This window comes from Corvus cornix, chromosome 3 (assembly GCF_000738735.6).
Source record: "Corvus cornix cornix isolate S_Up_H32 chromosome 3, ASM73873v5, whole genome shotgun sequence".
Taxonomy (NCBI): domain Eukaryota; kingdom Metazoa; phylum Chordata; class Aves; order Passeriformes; family Corvidae; genus Corvus; species Corvus cornix.
Window position 1 is genome coordinate 58,989,422 of NC_047056.1, and position 18,272 is coordinate 59,007,693.

Consider the following 18,272-nt stretch of genomic DNA (forward strand, 5'->3'; position numbering starts at 1 on the left):
TTTTTCTTTTTTTTTTTTTTTTTACCTCCATCTCTTTTGGAAGGGCATACAATTATATAGATCTGATCTTCCAACAAGTGGAAAGATGAAAGTAGATTAAACAAAACAAACAAAAAGCCTCATTTAAAGGCTTTAAAATACGTAATTTTCAGACTTCTCACAACTGAAGATGAGGGGGAGCAGTTCTTTGAAATCTGTCCATTTTCTGCATTTTAAAGAATTGATTCTTTAAAGAAATTTAAGAATTGATTTGTGTGTGGCTAAAAGAGGGAAGGCATTTTATTTAAAAAGGTGTTCCCAAGAGGGAGAAAAATGAGAGTTGCATTCCTCTACAGGAACAACTCCACAGTTATAAATGTAGGAAGGATGTACTTAAAGGAGTAGGTGCCTCTTCTGCTCAGCTGGAAAGATTTGACGCATGTCTCTGTCAGGAACTGTGCAAGAAGTAGCCAGCTATGCTTTTTCCTTCCCCCACACACTTCTTAAATCACTCTGCTGTGTGTGGGTCATTGAGGAAGCAGGCTAGTATGCCTTTGTTTTGCTTTTTAGTTAATATTTTATTTGTAGCTACCAAATATGTTACTTGGAGGAGTCCCTGAAGAAAAGTGAGAATTGTGCAGGCTGGATATGTAACTATCAAGTCTCCACTGGCATCTTGAGCTGGGCTTTGGGAGGTGTCCATTTAGAAGCTGTTTAGAATGCTGCCTTTTGCTCGGGAACACAGACCTAAGCCTGATATTGGTAAAATACACCCAGTCTTGAGGTTTAAAACATTTTGTAATAAAACACTTTCTTTTTTGGTTTGCAAACAGTAGTCAAGCAGTTAGAGAACCTACGCTAACTGAAGTAATGTATTCATATTCCTTCCCTCCCCAGACCTTCCTTCACTTCCCAACTCCTCCAGGTTTTGTCAGTATTTTGTGCAGAGTTGGTTGCAAAGCCAGTAAGAATGGCATAATCTACCCTTGCTCAGTATTGTCAAGGTGGGTCAGTGATAGAGTGTTTGACTTGCTCATGCAGACTAAAGATCAGCCCAGCTCAACAAACACATTGTCTGCATGCTGCAAGATAATAAAAGTAAAATAAAATAAAATTCAGTAGCCACAATCCACATATGGCTGGACGGACTTTCTCATAGGGACTTCTGCTTTCTGCTGACTTCCTTTGCTGTTTGTTAAGGCAGCACAAGCATCAGTTCATATACAGCACATTCCTGGAAGGTCAGCTTAAGCCAGCAGAGATCCCTCTGTCATGTGATACCTGTCCTGTGAGAACACTTTTGCTCAATTTCTTTTGCATCTCAGGTTTTGTATAAGCTACTATTCTCACTGAATGGTGTTAAAATGGGAGTTGAATTAGATCATATGACTTTGCCTGTAACTTTAACTGTAGAAAATCATAAACCCTGAAAAATATTAAGACTTTGGATAGATGCCTTTATGTTGTGGTTTAAGCCCACTAGGTAGTTAAACTGTTCATCTAAAAAGACCAAAACATTAGTGAAAAGCTGTATCTGTCACTATGTTTGTAACACCAGCAGGTTCGCATGATTAGTCTTGGCTAAAGAAGAACACAGAAGGGCACGTGAAAAGTAAATGAAGTCGCTGAGGTGTTGAAATCAGAGCCTGTATGAAACAAAATTCTGTTTTGTCTATAAAGTGTGGTTTTTTACAGGTGTGGTTCTGGAGAAAACAGGCTTCCAGTAGAGCTTGTTGAGACTTCTAACGGTGGTATTGTCAGAAATTTCCAGTTAGCTGCAGTTAACCAGATATAACTTTGTGGGAACATACCAGCTGAAGCAATTTTTGTATTATTATCATTGCTGTTGTCCAGAAGACTTCTGGGTTTAGAATGAAGTTTCTATAAAACTTGGAAAAGGCTGGTTACTTAGGGATTTTAAGCACCATTATGTCCTTTCACCTTTCATTTTGTGGACTTTTTCCAAGGCTGAGGAATAGAGGAGAAAGTTTAGCTAATTTGGGTCTTTCTAAATGTCTGTCTTTCTGCAAAGAGGTGAAGTTATGAAGCCCACAGTTATTTTAGAAATAAACTATTTCTCAATACTTCAAGCCTGAATCATTTGCATGCAGTTCTTAAGGGCTTTGTTCTATATATACTTATAGATATAATATATATATATAGCATATATATTTAAGGTAGCATGCCTCACAGATTTGTTTATGAATCTGGAGAGTTTGTTAATATTTTTCTGTGTTTTGTCTTGTTTATTAAAAGTATTTTGGTTCTATGAAAACTTACATATGAAACAGTGTCTTATTTGGATGATATTGCACAAGAGGGACAGGGATTTATTTATACTAGCAGCAGAATAGACTGAAAAATGAGTTTTCCATGTACATTCCAGCACACTGTTTGTGTCAATATGTGCAGAAAAAGCCAAGTTTTTCCTTAACTGACACTGTGTTGCATTACAAATATTACAAATAGCAAGGTATCCAGTGAAGACATCCACGATTTTACTGCAACTGTTGCTTTTGTTGATGTAGTGAGTATAAATGGACTCACCTTGACAACTTTTGCAAAATGGCCTGCATTTGAAGCAGAGGAGAAGGGATGTGGCCAGGGTCCTCATGCTTCTGCATCTCTCTAGAGAGTTGTATTTCAGGCTCTCTCTAAGGTACTTAAAGAGCCTGTTCCAGCTCAGTTCTGCTGTATTTTCCTCCTTGTGGGCAGGAGACTGCATAGCAGCTTGATTATACAGAGAGCCCTCTATCAAATCTCCTATAAAACTGCTCTGCTGGGAGCTGGACTCCTGTCAGGGCTCAGAATAAACTGAGGTCGGTGATCGATTGTGAGTGACCCTGGCAGTAGCAGCTACTTGCTTGTGTTGGCCGGTCTGTGGTGCGTTGTGTCTCCTTCTGTGTCAGCTCCTGAGGTAGCTGCAGTAATGACCTGGCCTCTTAAAAAGCCAGACTTCCTTCGTGTGAGTGGGTTGGGTTATGGTGTTTGTGCAGCTACTGTTTACTGCAGAAATATGCTTCATTTTCATAAATTAATAAGCTACTGGTATTCTTTAGGGAAATATTCAAACTTCCAGGTTTCAGGAAGTTACCAGGGACACTTTAGGGTAAGAATATAAAGTGATTGATTTAATGACTTCCCCTTGGCTGAGCTATAATAGTTGATCACATGATCAGTTACTGTGCACTTAAACAATGTGTATTTAGTGTGTTCTACACCCACATTAGCAGAACAGGCAATACCTCAATCCCACTTCATTGTGTCCTTGAATGACCATTTTAAATGGGAGTACACTAGAATGAAATAATGATAACATCACTGAAAAAACTGAGGGCAGGTCCTGAGCTCGAGAAATTGTTGCTGGTGTTCCTGGTCACTCTGGGGCATGATTCTATTTAGAAATGCCAGAAGCTGTAACAAAATATAAAGAAAAGGTTACAAGACTGGATGTTTACCTACTCTTCCATGCTTACTGAGTCTTTAGTCCTTAGAGCGCAAAGGACAATCTTCAGGCCTGTCCTCATTTTATTTTCTTCTTCCCACACATATATCAGTTACTGTTTTTCTGTGCTGATGCATTCTTCTCTTTTAGAATAATCAGTGTTATACATTGAGTTAAGACAGAATAAAGTAAATTACTTAAAACGAAATTACTGAAGTTTTTAGATATTTGGTTCCTCTTAGGTGAGCTCTTGGGGATGCTTTTTAGTATAAGCTGGTATCTTTTGACTAGTGTCCTGGATTTGATACCTCTAATAAACTGTCACTCTTGGTTAAAGTAGGGCTAGCAAGACATCACTGTGGCATTGTGATTTGTGTAAATCTTTAGTGAGTGTGAACTAGACTAGTAGCTTTAAAGAGGCTCTTACACAGAAGACTTTAATCTGATGAAATTATTGCAACTAAATCAAAATCACTGAATCATAGAAAGGCTTGGGTTGGAAGGGGCCTTAGAGAACATCTGGTTTCAACCCTCAGCCATGTGCAGGGATGCCACCCATTATATCATGTTGCTCAAAGCCCCATCCAACCTGGTTGTGAAGATTTCCAGAGATGGGGCATCCACAGCTTCTCTGGGCAACCTGTTCCAGTGTTTCATCCCCCTTACAGTAGAGAATTTTTTTCCTAAACCTATTCTCTTTCAGATTGAAGCCATTCCTCCTTGTCCTGTCACTAGGTGCCCTTGTAAAAAGTCTCTCTTCATTTTCCTTGATCCAGGAATGTTTTCTGCAGCATCTCTTCATCTTCAGTCAAGTACCCTCATCTGAAGTGCAGAAGGAAAACACATTGAATTGGATTTGAATAAAGTGAGGAAGTCTGTTGTCCCCAGGCAAAAGCAGTTTGAACTGGTGTAATTTTAACGAATAATTCTTTTGTTCCAGTAACCTGCTCTGAAGCGCCTCTGAAGTTTATTAGATTCCACACGAATTAATCAGTAACTGAATGTGCTGTTTGTTGACTCACTTGTTCAGCTGGAAAGAAGTAGGAGATTTCTTCATAGTTACCCAGCCAGTCTCAGCGCATGTGAGGTGTTTGACAAAGCATTTCTGCAAGGTGACTGTGCTGGTGCTGTAGTCACTGCTTATTTGCCTTCTGAAATCATAGCTGGAGCATAAGACTCACATGGAGCAAATGTTGCACTTGGTGTACACAAAGGAACACTTTGCTGATTCTGTTTATTCTCCTTGGGCTCAGGAATAAGGAAAATGACTGAAAAGCAATGTCTTTAAATACCTGTTGTTGTTTTAGCCCTGTGAACCTCAGACAGTTACTAAAACCCTGTCTGTCCTTTAAGTATAGGATGGTGACATAGGTGGGACCATGACAATTAACATTCAGGAGGGGCTGTTCTGCTCCTTCTTCCTGTGAGATTCCAAGCCTTGCTGTTTTGTGAGGCAAGTTTCATTGTGCTTGCTCTGCCTGCTTGTCTGGTTCTTGTCCGCTGCGGTGCGGTGCCTCGGAGTTTGTTGCTCGTGTTGCTGTTGGTGTTTCTTCCATGCACACCCAGTGAGTGCCACGTTTTGTGTGGAAGCATTAGACCATAGCTTTATGAAACTGGGCAGTGTGGTGGGTCTGGCTGAAGGAAACTGAAGGAAACAGCTGCTGGATGTCTATAAAGCAATCTTGTGTGATCCAAATAAGAAGTGAGGTTACTGCAATGGGGTAATAAGCAACACTCACTAAACATATTTGCCCCCAGTTTCATGCTTCTATATTGAGGTATATTTTTTAGAACTCTCTGGGCTATGTTGTTGATACATGTCATTCTCCATCTGTAAAGCTGCAACAAGCTTGGTCATCGCCACTTGAGGTTTTCAAGTTTGGTTTTTCAAATGTGAAATAGAATGGAGTTTGAGGTAGGAAGACAGCTGATTGTGGCTAACTTGAGAAAGTTTCTCTCCTGTAGCTGGAGTTACTGGTAAGCATTGCAAAGTAGAACCATCCTCAGTTTCCTTTGGCTAATGCTGTGGATAAACATCAATAACAGTGTTTGGATGCTTCTCACCCCTGCCAGAGAATGTGGGTGACCTGCAGTCTGTTTTTCATTTCCATTCTCTTGGTTGGTGCATTGCCTTTCAAACATTAGGATTTTACTGAAGGGTTTGGGTGGGGTTTTTTCACCTTTTCTACTGCAGCAATGCTGTGGTATTGCAGCCTGTACAGCGATTACTAATTCACAGTTTGGGATTAAGATTGTTTGCACCGACAATCTTAGAGGCAAGAAGTTGTTTACATTTTAGTCTTTGTTGTATTCATTTATTTGTGTCTTTAAGTTTAAAACTTCCTATCCCATCTTTTAAATGTTCTGATTTCAAGGACCGGAACCAGTAATTATTTCAACACGGATTTACTTGTAGTAGTGAAACAGCTTTGCAAAGCTGGCTGAAAAACAATACAAGATGAGGAGCAAGGAGATGAAACTTTCTTCTTTGCTAGCCAGCTCTAAAGCAAGGGTAGTTGTGTAATCCAGTATGTGAAATATGGTTTTATTTATGAAAAAATTGTGTGTATTACAGTTCAGTCAGCAACATGTTAAAATGTAAATATTTCCACTGCAACTATCTCTACTTCTGTGATTCTTCTAGAGAAAATGAGATCTTTTATATCAGACTACTACTTTCCTTTTTCTGTGCCTTTTTTGGTTTTTGGGGGGTTTTTTTGTTTTGGTTTTTTTTTTTTTTTTCCTCCTTAAATAGAGGAAGAGCTTCCACTGACTAGAAATGGAACCACTGTTTGGCTTAGTGAAAATAAACATGAGCTGACTGTTGAATAATTTTCTCTGTAGGAATTCAGGTTAGGTCTTAATTGTTTCTCTGGCTTATCATTAACCATGTCTGACCTGTTTCTGAGCATGTGACCAGCCTTAGAGTAGCTGAGTAGCTTTTATCAGCTAATAGCTGTGTATTGTGAGATCTAGATCAGGAATGCTGCAAAGACATGAAAAGTCTTCTCAATGTTTTGGTATTGCTTCTTTCTAAGACAAGCCTAATTTTCAGGTGAAAAAAATGAGGTCCCTTTGCAAGCAAGACAGTGGTTGCTTGGAAAAAAATGCTTTTTGCTTGCATGGTGTCATGTACCCAGCTTCCTGTTCTGCTCAGTTTCCAAAGTGGACTTGCTTTCTTTTATTGCCAGCCCACAGCTGGCAAGGTGCTGTTCCTGCAGGTATAGTGTGAGCCCTAACAAAGCTGTTGATTTTCATTCTATGCACACATCTACCCTGCTGTGCAGTGTGAAGTGGCTGCAGGAGTTTGCAGCCTCTGATGCAGGCTGTTGCCATACCCAGGTGACTTTGGTGAAGAATGCCTGCATGCACACGTGGTGTGTGCCCTTGTGCAGCTCCTGAGCGAAGTCCAGCAGCCATGTACGTATGCCCAAGGAGCCTAAGTGCTCACGTGAGCCAGTGTCTGACTTTGCATTAAAATGGATTAAAATCATGCACAAGATGCAGTCAGTCTCTGTTGCAGGACTGGTAATGTCCAGGAGAGCAGGGAGCTTAGATTACTCCTGTCTTTTGGAACTCCTTGGGATGTTTGAAGAATTGGGAAACTGAGGAAGGGGAAAACCATAAAGAGTGAGGTAACCTAGGAAGCTGTCAAAACTGTGCTGTGACCTTTGGTTCCTGACTGTTACCAGTATGTTTGCAGTGCAGAGCTACGGCTTTGTGAGCTAGGCCTAAGCCTTTGGGTCTCTGGGACATTTGAGTGTTACTGATGGATTGAGAGGGCCAGAGATGTGATCTGCCAGCCTGAACTCCCTACACAGGCTGAAAAGCTGGTTAAATGAGGGAGACAATACCATTGTAAATACAGCCATCAGCAGTGAAACCGGGAATTTAGGGACTTCGGTTTTCCAAAGAGTAGTCCCAGGTTTCCAGCAGTTTTGCTCTTCAATGCCTGCGTGGTTCTTCTCTCTGCTTGTTTCACAAATGGAGCAGTAGAAGGAGCAAGCAGAGGTATTTTTGCAGTCTAACCTTTAGGAGGAGACACTAAGGCTACCCTGCTTTTCCTTTGAGGAAAGGAAGGAAGGGATATTGTCTTATGATCTAAGAAGTTACAAAGCTAGTTCTTGCTTTTAATCAGATTCTGTGAGATCTGTGAGTACATGTGAGGGAAGAAGACCCTTTCCTTCTGTGATTCTGGAGGTCATGTCTTTAAGCCTGTTTAAAAATTTTGTTTTGTTCATGAACATACGACTATAGACTGAAGTTCTATAGTTTAGGTGGCTTTGTGATTATAAATACAATATTATATCAAATGTTTGAATGAGAAGTAGCTACAGTGAGAAATCAGTAAAAAAACAAGCCAAACCAGAAGAGTTATAAGACTATAAAGAATGTATTTTTTGGTCTGTATACACTTCAGTATGTTTATATTAATATGAGGGGGTGCAAAGACTGGATTTATTTAACTCATCAACCTGCAGGTGTATACCGTAAATCAAGATTTCAGGAAGGTCAGCTTCTCTACTGCCTTTATTATACTGCTCCTACCAACTTGTTTTTGGCTTTTTTATGAAGCATCTTCAGGAGTGCTGAAGACTATTGGCCAAAATTTACTTTTTCTGCTCTGTTTTTTTTTCTGCTTACTTACCTGAATAAGCAGTGTTTCATTTTTCTATGCAGTCTACTTCATATAAAGCACTAATTGATTTTTTTCAATAATATCCATTATTGTGGAAGGTTAAGGAAAATACTAAATTACAAGAAGCACAGAAAAAATGGTGTCAGTTCAGTCCTTGGGCTTTTTTCCTTTACTTTATTTTTTCTGTTTGTGATTTGAAAACCCATTAGAATTTTGCTATTTTGATGCATACGTAAAGACTTTTTGGCGAAATGTGTTTTAATTTTATGCTAGATTTTTGAATCACACGACCTGAACTGCCATGAAATCTGCCTCTGGAATTGTATATCTGCCCAACTTTGCAGCGCTGGCTTTTAATTTTCACTCAATTATCTACTTTTGTTCAGCTTCAGAAGTAGGATAAATATGCAATTAACTTGGAATGGAAATATTTGAAGTATAGGCCTTGTTTCAGGGAGCCTTTATTGAAAACGCAAACCTGCATTTTCTGTGCTTGCAGTTAAATAATGCACCTCTAGGTGGCGGTAGGACACACCGGTACTTTGGTTGGTTTTCTTTCCTTTTAGAAGTACATGCGGAGTAACTGAGCTCCTCGGCTCTGGAATCAGAAGGGAGAGCGCCTTGGAACAAATACAGGATAATTAGTGTTCGGTTTTATAGATACTAAAGCTCTGTGTTGTTGAAGATAACACCAGCCAGTTATCTTTTTGTTTGTTTGTGTTAAAACAATACATTTACTCTGACCATAAAAAGGAAGCTTAATTACCGCAAGCTTCTGTTAATCGGTGCGTGTGAGCAGCTGCAGCTGCCCAGGAGAAGTGCGGGCAGCCAGACACTGCCTTGGCCGGCAGGCAGGAGGCAGGGAAGGGCTGTCCTCAGTGGCCAGTGGTGACTGCAGGCAAAAATCTTCACTTACGTTTTGCTGGTTTTCAGCTCAGTTAAAATACGACCTGAATGAAACCCATCTTGCAGTGCTATTCCCCACAGAAATTCTGTTAGTAGTTTATGCCGTTCAGTTCTCTCAAAAACACCTGCCTTAAATATTTGATTTTTTACATATGTAAATATAACTTCCCCATTTTAATGTTTTCATTACCTAGGTGTGCACAGAAAGAATTGGCTGTAGCAGTTGTCAGCACTGGGATGTTTTGTTAAAGTAGTGTGGATAATCCAGTATCATGTACAACATTCACTGGTGACTTGTTATGAAGCAAAGATCAGAATTAATATTATTGCTAAAACTGCTTTAAGGAATTCCAGTTTTATCTAAATGGTTAATGTAACTCATAGCTTATTTTCTGGTTTTACCCAAAGTTCTATCTCTTTCAGATCTCTTCTATAGTATATGGAAAAATCCTTTTTTTTTTTTTTTTTTTTTTTTTAATTCATTATGTGGAGTTGTCACTTACTGAATTTTTAACTATGTTTACTGAAAAAAAGAATAGGTAGTGAGCTAATGAAATGAGGATCCCACATAATATCTGTCTGTGGTACACCACTCTGCCTGGGCAGAGCCACAGAAATACAGGGAGGACAAATATACTTCTTTAAATCTTTAAATTGCCTGTTTCTACCTAAAGATTTGAATACATTCCCATCCTTCATAAGAAACCTCAGGTTTTGCCTCTGACATGGCAAAAATCATTCAGTAGTTGTTCTGGGACTTAAATGGAATCTTTGTAGTAGGTTGAAAAAGTCCTGCATATCAGTTTCTGTCAATTTATTTATTTATATGGCTTTGGAATTGCCAAGCAAAAATGCATAAAACTAAATAGCAATTTTCTGTGCCCCATTTAAATTTTTCTTCCTCTTCACAAACAGCTGCTGAAATACAAAGAATACTACATCAGCTTGGAACACCACAGGACACGCCTGAGTTGAGGCAACAGCTGTGAGTACTTCACATAAAAACACTTCATTTCATTGCATTGTAAACAATCTCCTGGTAGGTGGTGAGGTGGATTTTTGTTAGGCAGAGTGCTTGATTTCCTGAGAAAGGTGAATGTAGAGAAATATTTGAAACTTAAATGTTGAGATGTGCTTTCTGAAAGTAGGATAGTCTGTAAACTCTAATCGGCTGGTTTGCCTGTGCACGTTGCCTGCAGTATCAGTACATCTATAAAACCTGTGCTATTTGTCAGCAAAGGGAAAGTGGCACAACCAGAAAGCAATATCACTGCTCAAAAACGTACACCTACATGCCTCCACTCCAGTCAATGCTTCCAATCTGTCTAAGTGTCACAATATATTCACAATTAATATATTGGGGTGTGTTTTTTATGAGGTGGGGTACTGGGAGAGGAAGGGGAATGTCATTTTTAGTGATGAAAGCTATAGTAAGGGATGACATTATAGAATAACTATGTACCAAAAGATAGTAACATAACAGAAGTGAAATCAGACTCCAAGGCAGATGCTCTGCTGGAGTTCAGTCACCTAAAGGTGGACTTTCACTAATATGCCTCTAGCAGAGAAAGCAGCTGCTCTCCACTTCTCTGCATGGTCTAATGGACCGGTATGATTTTTTCATTCAACTCCTTTACCACATTGATCTCAGCATCACAAATGCATGTAAGCAACATGTTGAGCTCACCCTGGCATTTTCAGTGTCTTTCATGCTGTGCTGTGGCCACTTAATAGTAGCAGGAGGTGTGTATTTGACCAAAGTCATGATTTTCATTTTGTGTGAACCAAATTGCTTCATAATAGCCTGAGTTCAGGGCCCATAACATTAGCCAGGTGCAATCCACAGTGGATATTCTGCTGGGCACTGGAAATGGGTGAAGACCAACATACACAGTTATGCAATAACCCAGCAGGATCTAGGCATAAATTCACAATTAAATAGCACAGAAACTGTTGTGAAGGACATGTTCCAGACCCTTTATTGGGATAATTTATTTATATATAGTAAGCTTGCTTGAGGTTTTATCTATTTTTCACTTGTCTGAATATTTGGCCTTTCCAAGAGTTATATGATTATTTTAAATATTGATGCTGATGGCTTGATAATAGCATTCCAGATAAAACCTTTTCATATAGACTGGGCAGGGAGGATGCCAAAGCAGGTAAAGAATTTGAGTTGCTTCAGGAAAAAAAAGTGAATATTGGTGAAGGACTATGTGATAATATCAGAAGTATATTCATGTATTCATAATGACTACAAATGTATTGCTGCACATGAGTAAAATAGAAGAAACCTAAGGGAAAAAAGTGAGCAATTATTAATGATGCTGTCACGCTGAGGAACACACCTTCTTCCACACCTGTCCTGCCTGGAATCCATGATTTCATGCCTTTACAGCAAAGAACAGAATAAAGATGGCTTTCTGTGCTTCAGAGAAGCTTTTAGTACTGGTGTTTTTTTGAGAATCAGTGAAATTCAGCAAAGTAACCTAATGGTCTCTAACGAAAATTTGCATTTGATTTTAGGCAACAGAAGCAGCAATACACCAACCAACTTGCCAAAGAAACTGACAAATACATTAAAGAGTTTGGATCTTTGCCTGCAACAAGTGAACAGGTATAAAACCAAAGAGCATGGCTTGTTTGACTATCATGTTGGCTCATGTAAAGTATTTGAGTCACTTCAGTTCTTTATTCCTGTTTTCAAAGCACTGTTTAGTTAGTCAACACATTTGCACAATGCAGGGATACTTAAAACATAAGAATATTTTGTTGCTGTTCAGACTTGTCCCAAAGTTGTTTTTATGTATCAGGAATGAGGTAGTGCGACTGGAGTAGCGGGAATCAAGGCAGTATGCTGTGCCTTTCTGCTACTTCAGGTAGCTGGACACTTCATAATCCATGGCAGGGATGCTGCGTCTGACTCTGCCGGCACTCTGACTGCTTCCAGGGTCAAGGAATTGTGTGCCAAAATGCTGTTTATTCACTGTCTGAATAATCTGATTATGCACAGTATGTCTGTTCTGCATCACTCCCATCAGCATATGTGCTATGTCTTGTCCACAGGCTTTTCGTTTCTGAAGAGGAGTAGACAGGAGCTGTTACTAAAACAACCTGTGCAGTCTTGAAACTGCTTCTCTCTGAGGTCTGTGTAAAATCTTTCAGGCAGAAACATGTGAAGTGGCTGTTGTGATTAGCACACTCCTGTCTGCCCTCCTGTGGTTTCTTATCCTAGCAAAATCTGTCACTTAAATAAGGGAAGAACAACAGGATCCTAGAAAACATGGATTTGGGTTATTGTCACTTAAACAACTTGCCTGGTCTGTGGCTGGTTACCAAGGAGCCTTTGGGGAAATGAATAGTCTTGAAACACTGAGTTCAAATGGCAGGCCATAATCCATGTGTGCTCATCTTGTCAAGCTGTAAACTTCTAACAGCAATGTTAAAACTTGTTCTTGGTATATAACCTCTAGTTCAGCCAAAGTATCTTTCGTTTTTTGTCTTTTTCTGTTTGCTTATCTTGCAGCTGAAAAGTTCACAGTGAAATGTTTTACTGTTTAATTTTACTCCTTTTATCAAAGGTATGTCTTAACAAAATGCATAAATAATAGATTAATGAATGGCAAATCACAACCTTTCAGAAATTTGTAAGGGTTGATGTATGTATACATACATGTATACATATTGAAGAAAATATGTACATGTATACATATGTATACATGTATAAATATGTACATGTATACATATTGAAGAAAATATGGTAGAGGGTCTCCTGAGTGCCCAATATTCCTCTTCCCTTTACTACATCTTAAAAAAAAAAAAACCAAAACAAAACAAAAAAACCAAAACAAAAAAAAAAACCTGAAAGGTTAGAACAAGTATTTCTGGACCTGTTCTAAAGCACTTCAAGGGGTATGTGAACCCACTTCTGGATTCAGTTCAAGATGTATTTTCAATTTTATGTAAAATACATATGAAGTGCCCTGTTCATTCTTTTCTGCACCCTTCCTCTCCATTCAGTCACCTCTGCATATTTTAGCATTCAGTGTCAAAATATTTCACACCAAAGCAGTAGATTTTACAATCAGCAGATAATAAGGAGGGTAGAATCTTTCTTATCTCTGCTCATTTTTGATTTCCAGCGGTTAAATGAAAATAAATACATTGATTTCCTCTTTAAATGCCGTAATTTGTGTGGTTATGTGATCCCAGAAGGAAAGAAGGTTTGTCCATGGAATTGCAAATGGTTTTGTTGACAGCCTTCCCTTACACCAATTTAGAAGAAAGAATATATATGCCTTGGTATTTAGCAGACTGGAAACAGTAAAGCCTTGAAAAGCATGAGCTCAGTTGACTTGGTAAAACTTTTTCTCCTATAGCGTCAAAGAAAAATACAGAAAGACCGTCTTGTGGGGGAGTTCACCACAGCACTAACTAATTTCCAAAGACTCCAAAGGCAAGCTGCTGAGAAGGAAAAAGACTTTGTAGCCAGAGTAAGAGCCAGCTCAAGGGTGTCTGTAAGTATCAGAAAACGTGCCAATATATTCTTTACTTTCGTGTTAGTGGTGTTCAATGTCAGATTTGCCTCCACAGTGCTATAGCTGACTCTAAATGCTGCAGAACACGTGCTATATGATTTTACAGTAAAGGCTGCATTAAGTTGTAATAACCTCCCTGGAGAACTGTTACTTTTTCCTTGTCTTTGTCACACAAAGTCATGAACTGCCCCTGTGTTCATACTGTAATCTTGCAAAAGCAACTTCTAGTAGATTTGGAAATGCTTTTGCTCTACCTTTTGATATCAATAGGTTTTTTCCTATGGGGAAGAATGACTTGACAGATTTCAATGGAGTATTAAGGTGGAGAAGTGCTGAGTAGCTTCAGATGTTGAGCTTTTCCTTGTCAGTATATCAATTTTGCCTTTTCACTCTGTGCCAAATACACATTGCTGTACTTGTAAATTGTAGCAGGGAGTTTACTGAGCTGAATGCTTCTGCTTGTATTTCAGCCTTATGTGTGCATAAAGCAAAATCAGGATGAGAATGTGTTAAACCATGTTTCAGTTTGACTTAGTATAAACTTTCTAGTATTGACTCCTTATAGAAATGCTGACAGTGCCCTTTTCAGGGCTATAATGTTTAATTTGTGTTTTTTAAACACTGATCATGTAGGGTGGGGCTCCAGAAGATAACTACAAAGAAGGAACACTTGTCTCTTGGGACAGGTAGGTCGAATTACTTAATAGGCTTTAACGTAGCTCAGAATAATAAACAGCCTGCAGGGAAGCAAGCTGCCCATGACTTTTTGGTTTTTAGCATAGAGAAGATACTTTGATGGCATAGATGGGAATAAAAAGAAGCAGTTCACACAATGCCCCTGCTTTTGTCCTGATGCTTCAGCTGCAAGCATCTTCTTAAGCTGTCCTAAGCTGCATTTGGGTTTTCTGAGACCCAGACTTAGGGAAGAAGAGTCCAGCTTGAATGAAGTAAAACTGTTATGATAAGGGGATCCCAGTGTTTACTGGGAGCTCCCATTGCTTCCATACTCTCCAAGAACTGTTTCTCAGTCTCAGATTCTTTTTTGTTACTCAGATAGATGTAAACTCTGCAGTTTATAATTCAGAAGGAACTTTGACTTTGTATTCGTACTTAGAATTTCCAGTCAGCCACCTGATCTGTGCAGCAGTGCTTCAGCAGCTCTGCTACACAAAAGCTGTGATGGTTATACCGTCTGTGTTAGCCAGGGATAGGCAAGGGTGAAAACACACATTTTATTAACTTGTAATGTAAAATGTGCTATGTACTTAACTGTGGTTTTATCCTTCTGAATAATTTCTCATTGTGTTTGTTCAATTCTGCATGGGTTTTGGTTTTGGTTTTGTTTTTTTTGTCTGATAGTCAACCGCAAGCACAAGTGCAAGATGAAGAAATTACAGAAGATGACCTCCGTCTTATTGAGGAGAGGGAATCTTCCATTAGGCAGCTTGAAGTAAGTACAAGTGGTTTTACAGCAGAATATGCTTTTAATGTTCCAAAGAAATGGCATTTTAAAGGAGCATGAGCATTAATTGCAGACATGAATCTTAAGGTTTTTGGGTTTGTCTGTGGGTGTGGTTTTTCCCTTCAAAACTGCAAATACTGTCTTTAGATGTGAAATGTACATTTGAAATCTACTGTATGAAAGCCATATTTTGGTATACTTTCTTTAACTTCAGCTATGGAATAATAGAATGCTCATGTGATTGCAAGAAAAAGTACATATGATTTTTTTCCAATATGGTCATATTACAGAAACATTTTAAACAGTGAATATAAATGTAGCAATATTATACCTCTCCTCACATGTCTTCCCAATATATTCTTCAACATGTTCATTTTTAAGTGGAATTTTTTTGACATTTCTGGAAATGCAGAGATACTGTTTCATTGGAACTTTTCTAAATAAGGGCTTCTTAAAAACTTCTAAAAACAAGATATAAGCAACATGAAAAATTGCCATGTGTGATGAAGTACTGACATAAGAGACTTCTGTGAAGACAAAATTAATTTTTCCAGCCAATCTGTAATCCACATCTCTACCACCAATACGAAAGCTGCTGGAACTGGGGTTTGTTGGGAAGTCTTCCTGATGCATGTGACAAAATCCATTCTATGTATAATTTTTTTCAAAAATCTCTCCCTTGCCACCCATACTTTCTTACAGTGAATTGAAGTAAGCATGTATCAGTCATTAGTTAAGAGATCATATCCACAGTTGCTAATGTGGCATCTATCACTTCAACATAACCAGGTGGTAGTAGGATAATATAGGTGCAGAACCCCGACCATATTATAGAGCTAATTTCTGTAAACTGTGGTGCTTAGGAAAATTGTTGTGTTTAAAATAGGTGTACTAAAACTAATGCAATATACTTCCTGTAAATGCTTTTATTAATTTTGTTTAAATGTCTAGCTTTTGAGAAATGTTGGCATGGGCTTTTCCCTGCAGTTAAAGTAATAATACAAGTGTGTGTGTAGACAAGCCCTCTGCAATGAGAGGTTCTGTTTGTGATGTGTTTTGAAGTATACTCTCTGGACACGATCATCATTTGGTTTGATAGATAGCTTGCTTATGATATACTTGATCTCAAAGTACCAGAAAAACCTTCAAATTAAGTACATTAAGGGTGTTTTTTTTATCCTGTAGTATAAAGAGTCATGGGTGCATACCCTGGAGGACAAGAAACAGTATTTATATCTAAATGCACATTGGTACTAAAATGTGTGATGTCCATTAATAATTTGATTGGGTTTTTGCAGGCTGATATTATGGACATCAACGAAATTTTCAAAGATCTGGGAATGATGATTCATGAACAAGGTGATGTGATAGGTAAGTCCAATTCAAATATTACCTGAAATTTTTTTATTCAGTTTTTCTGGACAGCTGCAATATAGAACTTCCTTTTGCTGGAAAAATTCCTCTAATGACACTATCAATGCTAAAGCAAATCAGGTGCAACCTAATAATAATGGGTAGACTGGCTGAGATGACTGGGAATACAGTAAGAAAGTGTGCTTAAAATCTAGTTTAAAACATGTAATTTTTCATGTGTATAAAATGTCTTTAAGGTAGTTTTTTGAACTATTTGTACATGAAATTGGAGTTTATGTGGGGCATTTTACCATACTTGCTAATGGATCTAAGTATGCAGATTCAGCAGAGATACATATTTTGCCTTTCATGCAAACAGGTTTATTGTTTTAACAAAATGTGATTGGAGAATCCGTTTTCTGAATCAGCTGCTAAGTGATGTTGTTGTCTATGTCCAGCATATATTTTCAGGGCTTTTTTTATCACCTTGGCCTGTAATCAGTCAAGGTTTTCCACTGAAAAAAATAAAATCTGGGTCAATATGGTAGAACACCAAACTAGATTCATGCCTCTCAGAGTGTTGTTTGGTCTGTTGCCTCTGTTTCATAAACCTTAGGACTTCTTTTAATCTGAGCAGAGAGTAGTCAGTAGCAAGTTGGAGGACAAGTAAAAGGTAATTTAAAAAGGTGAAAAAAAAGAAAAGGTAGAAGTACTGACAGTTTTTATCCTGGTTGATATCTAAGTTTTAGCCCTGCATGTAGAACAGGGCAGCTATAACCTGACATGAATTCAGCCAGTCATTGCCTGGGCAGTTCTGAAACGAACTCAGGCATAAGTGTAGGATGGGCCAAGCTTTCATAATACAAGGTACATTAATGAATACTTATGAAGACACCAGCATTTGGGGGCAGCTGTTATATATGCTCTCAAGTATATTTCAGCATCCCAAACCTTTGTCTGGACTATGACTAATCAAAATTTGAAATCTTTCCTTTCAAAACAAAGACAGCATAGAAGCCAATGTGGAAAATGCAGATGTACATGTGCAGCAAGCAAACCAGCAGCTGTCAAGAGCAGCGAACTACCAGGTAATGCCAGCTGTGTGAAGCTGTCCTGCTGCAGTAGTCCTGACTTACACCTTCTTCTGCAGTTCGGATTTTGCCTAGCAAGTTCCTCAAGGCTTGAAGAGTTCAAGGTTTATGTTAGACTACAGTGGTATTTCTAGGTCACTATAAAACAAAAGTCAGTGACTTCTTAAAGCTTTGGGTTTCCTGTGAGGCTGTTTCCAGCCACACAGTTTCAGAGCCTTCTGAGATTCTATGAGACCACCTGGAGTTACAGCTTTACTTAAAAAAAACAAATGAGCAAAAATCCTCAAACCAACAAAAAAACCTTACACAAACAGACTCATCCTTTTATAATTCAAGAAGTTAAAGGTTCCTGTGTATGGAAGAGCAAGCCTCTGGAGATCACTGGAGGAGTAGGGAAGATAGGCAGGAAAGTCTTCTGAAGATGTGGCCAGTTAGCACCAATATTTGCTGTCTAAAATCTTCCCAAAGCTGTATATATCGCACTTTTGTTATTTGCTACTGTGATGCTGAAAACATCTTGCAAACTGTCAAACTTTTTTGAAAAGTCTTTTAAATACCTTTCAATGCCACTTCTTTATAACATTTTTGGAACTTATTAGAAATAATCTTATTAGTAATTAATCTTCCCCTTTGAGTTAGAGTTAGTCCTTAGACTTTTTTTTTTAAATCCTCTTATGTGTGTTAGTAGTAGCTAGGACAGTAAATGAGTGACAGAATGTCTGAAAGACTGCCTGCTGATTCCAGAAGTGTGGGAGAGGGTGCATCCTTGAACTGTATTCTCAGTGGGACTAATTGGCACATTAAGTATGGTTGATGGCTCCTATTTTGATACTTTAAAAGTTCAGGAAAAAAAATAGTA

General features: G+C 38.5%; 1 protein-coding gene across 7 annotated transcripts in view; it reads left to right on the forward strand.

The window, feature by feature from the left end:
* STX7 (syntaxin 7) overlaps positions 1 to 18,272 on the forward strand; it is a 32,127-nt gene that overhangs the window by 10,730 nt on the left and 3,125 nt on the right. For all 7 annotated transcript variants that reach the window (XM_039569392.1, XM_039569394.1, XM_039569395.1 and 4 more), the window contains 7 exons: positions 9,885 to 9,954; positions 11,496 to 11,586; positions 13,349 to 13,486; positions 14,141 to 14,193; positions 14,867 to 14,957; positions 16,268 to 16,340; positions 17,328 to 17,410. In XM_039569392.1, the coding sequence (XP_039425326.1) occupies positions 9,885 to 9,954; positions 11,496 to 11,586; positions 13,349 to 13,486; positions 14,141 to 14,193; positions 14,867 to 14,957; positions 16,268 to 16,340; positions 17,328 to 17,410 (599 nt within the window). The remainder of the gene's footprint in view (positions 1 to 9,884; positions 9,955 to 11,495; positions 11,587 to 13,348; positions 13,487 to 14,140; positions 14,194 to 14,866; positions 14,958 to 16,267; positions 16,341 to 17,327; positions 17,411 to 18,272) is intronic.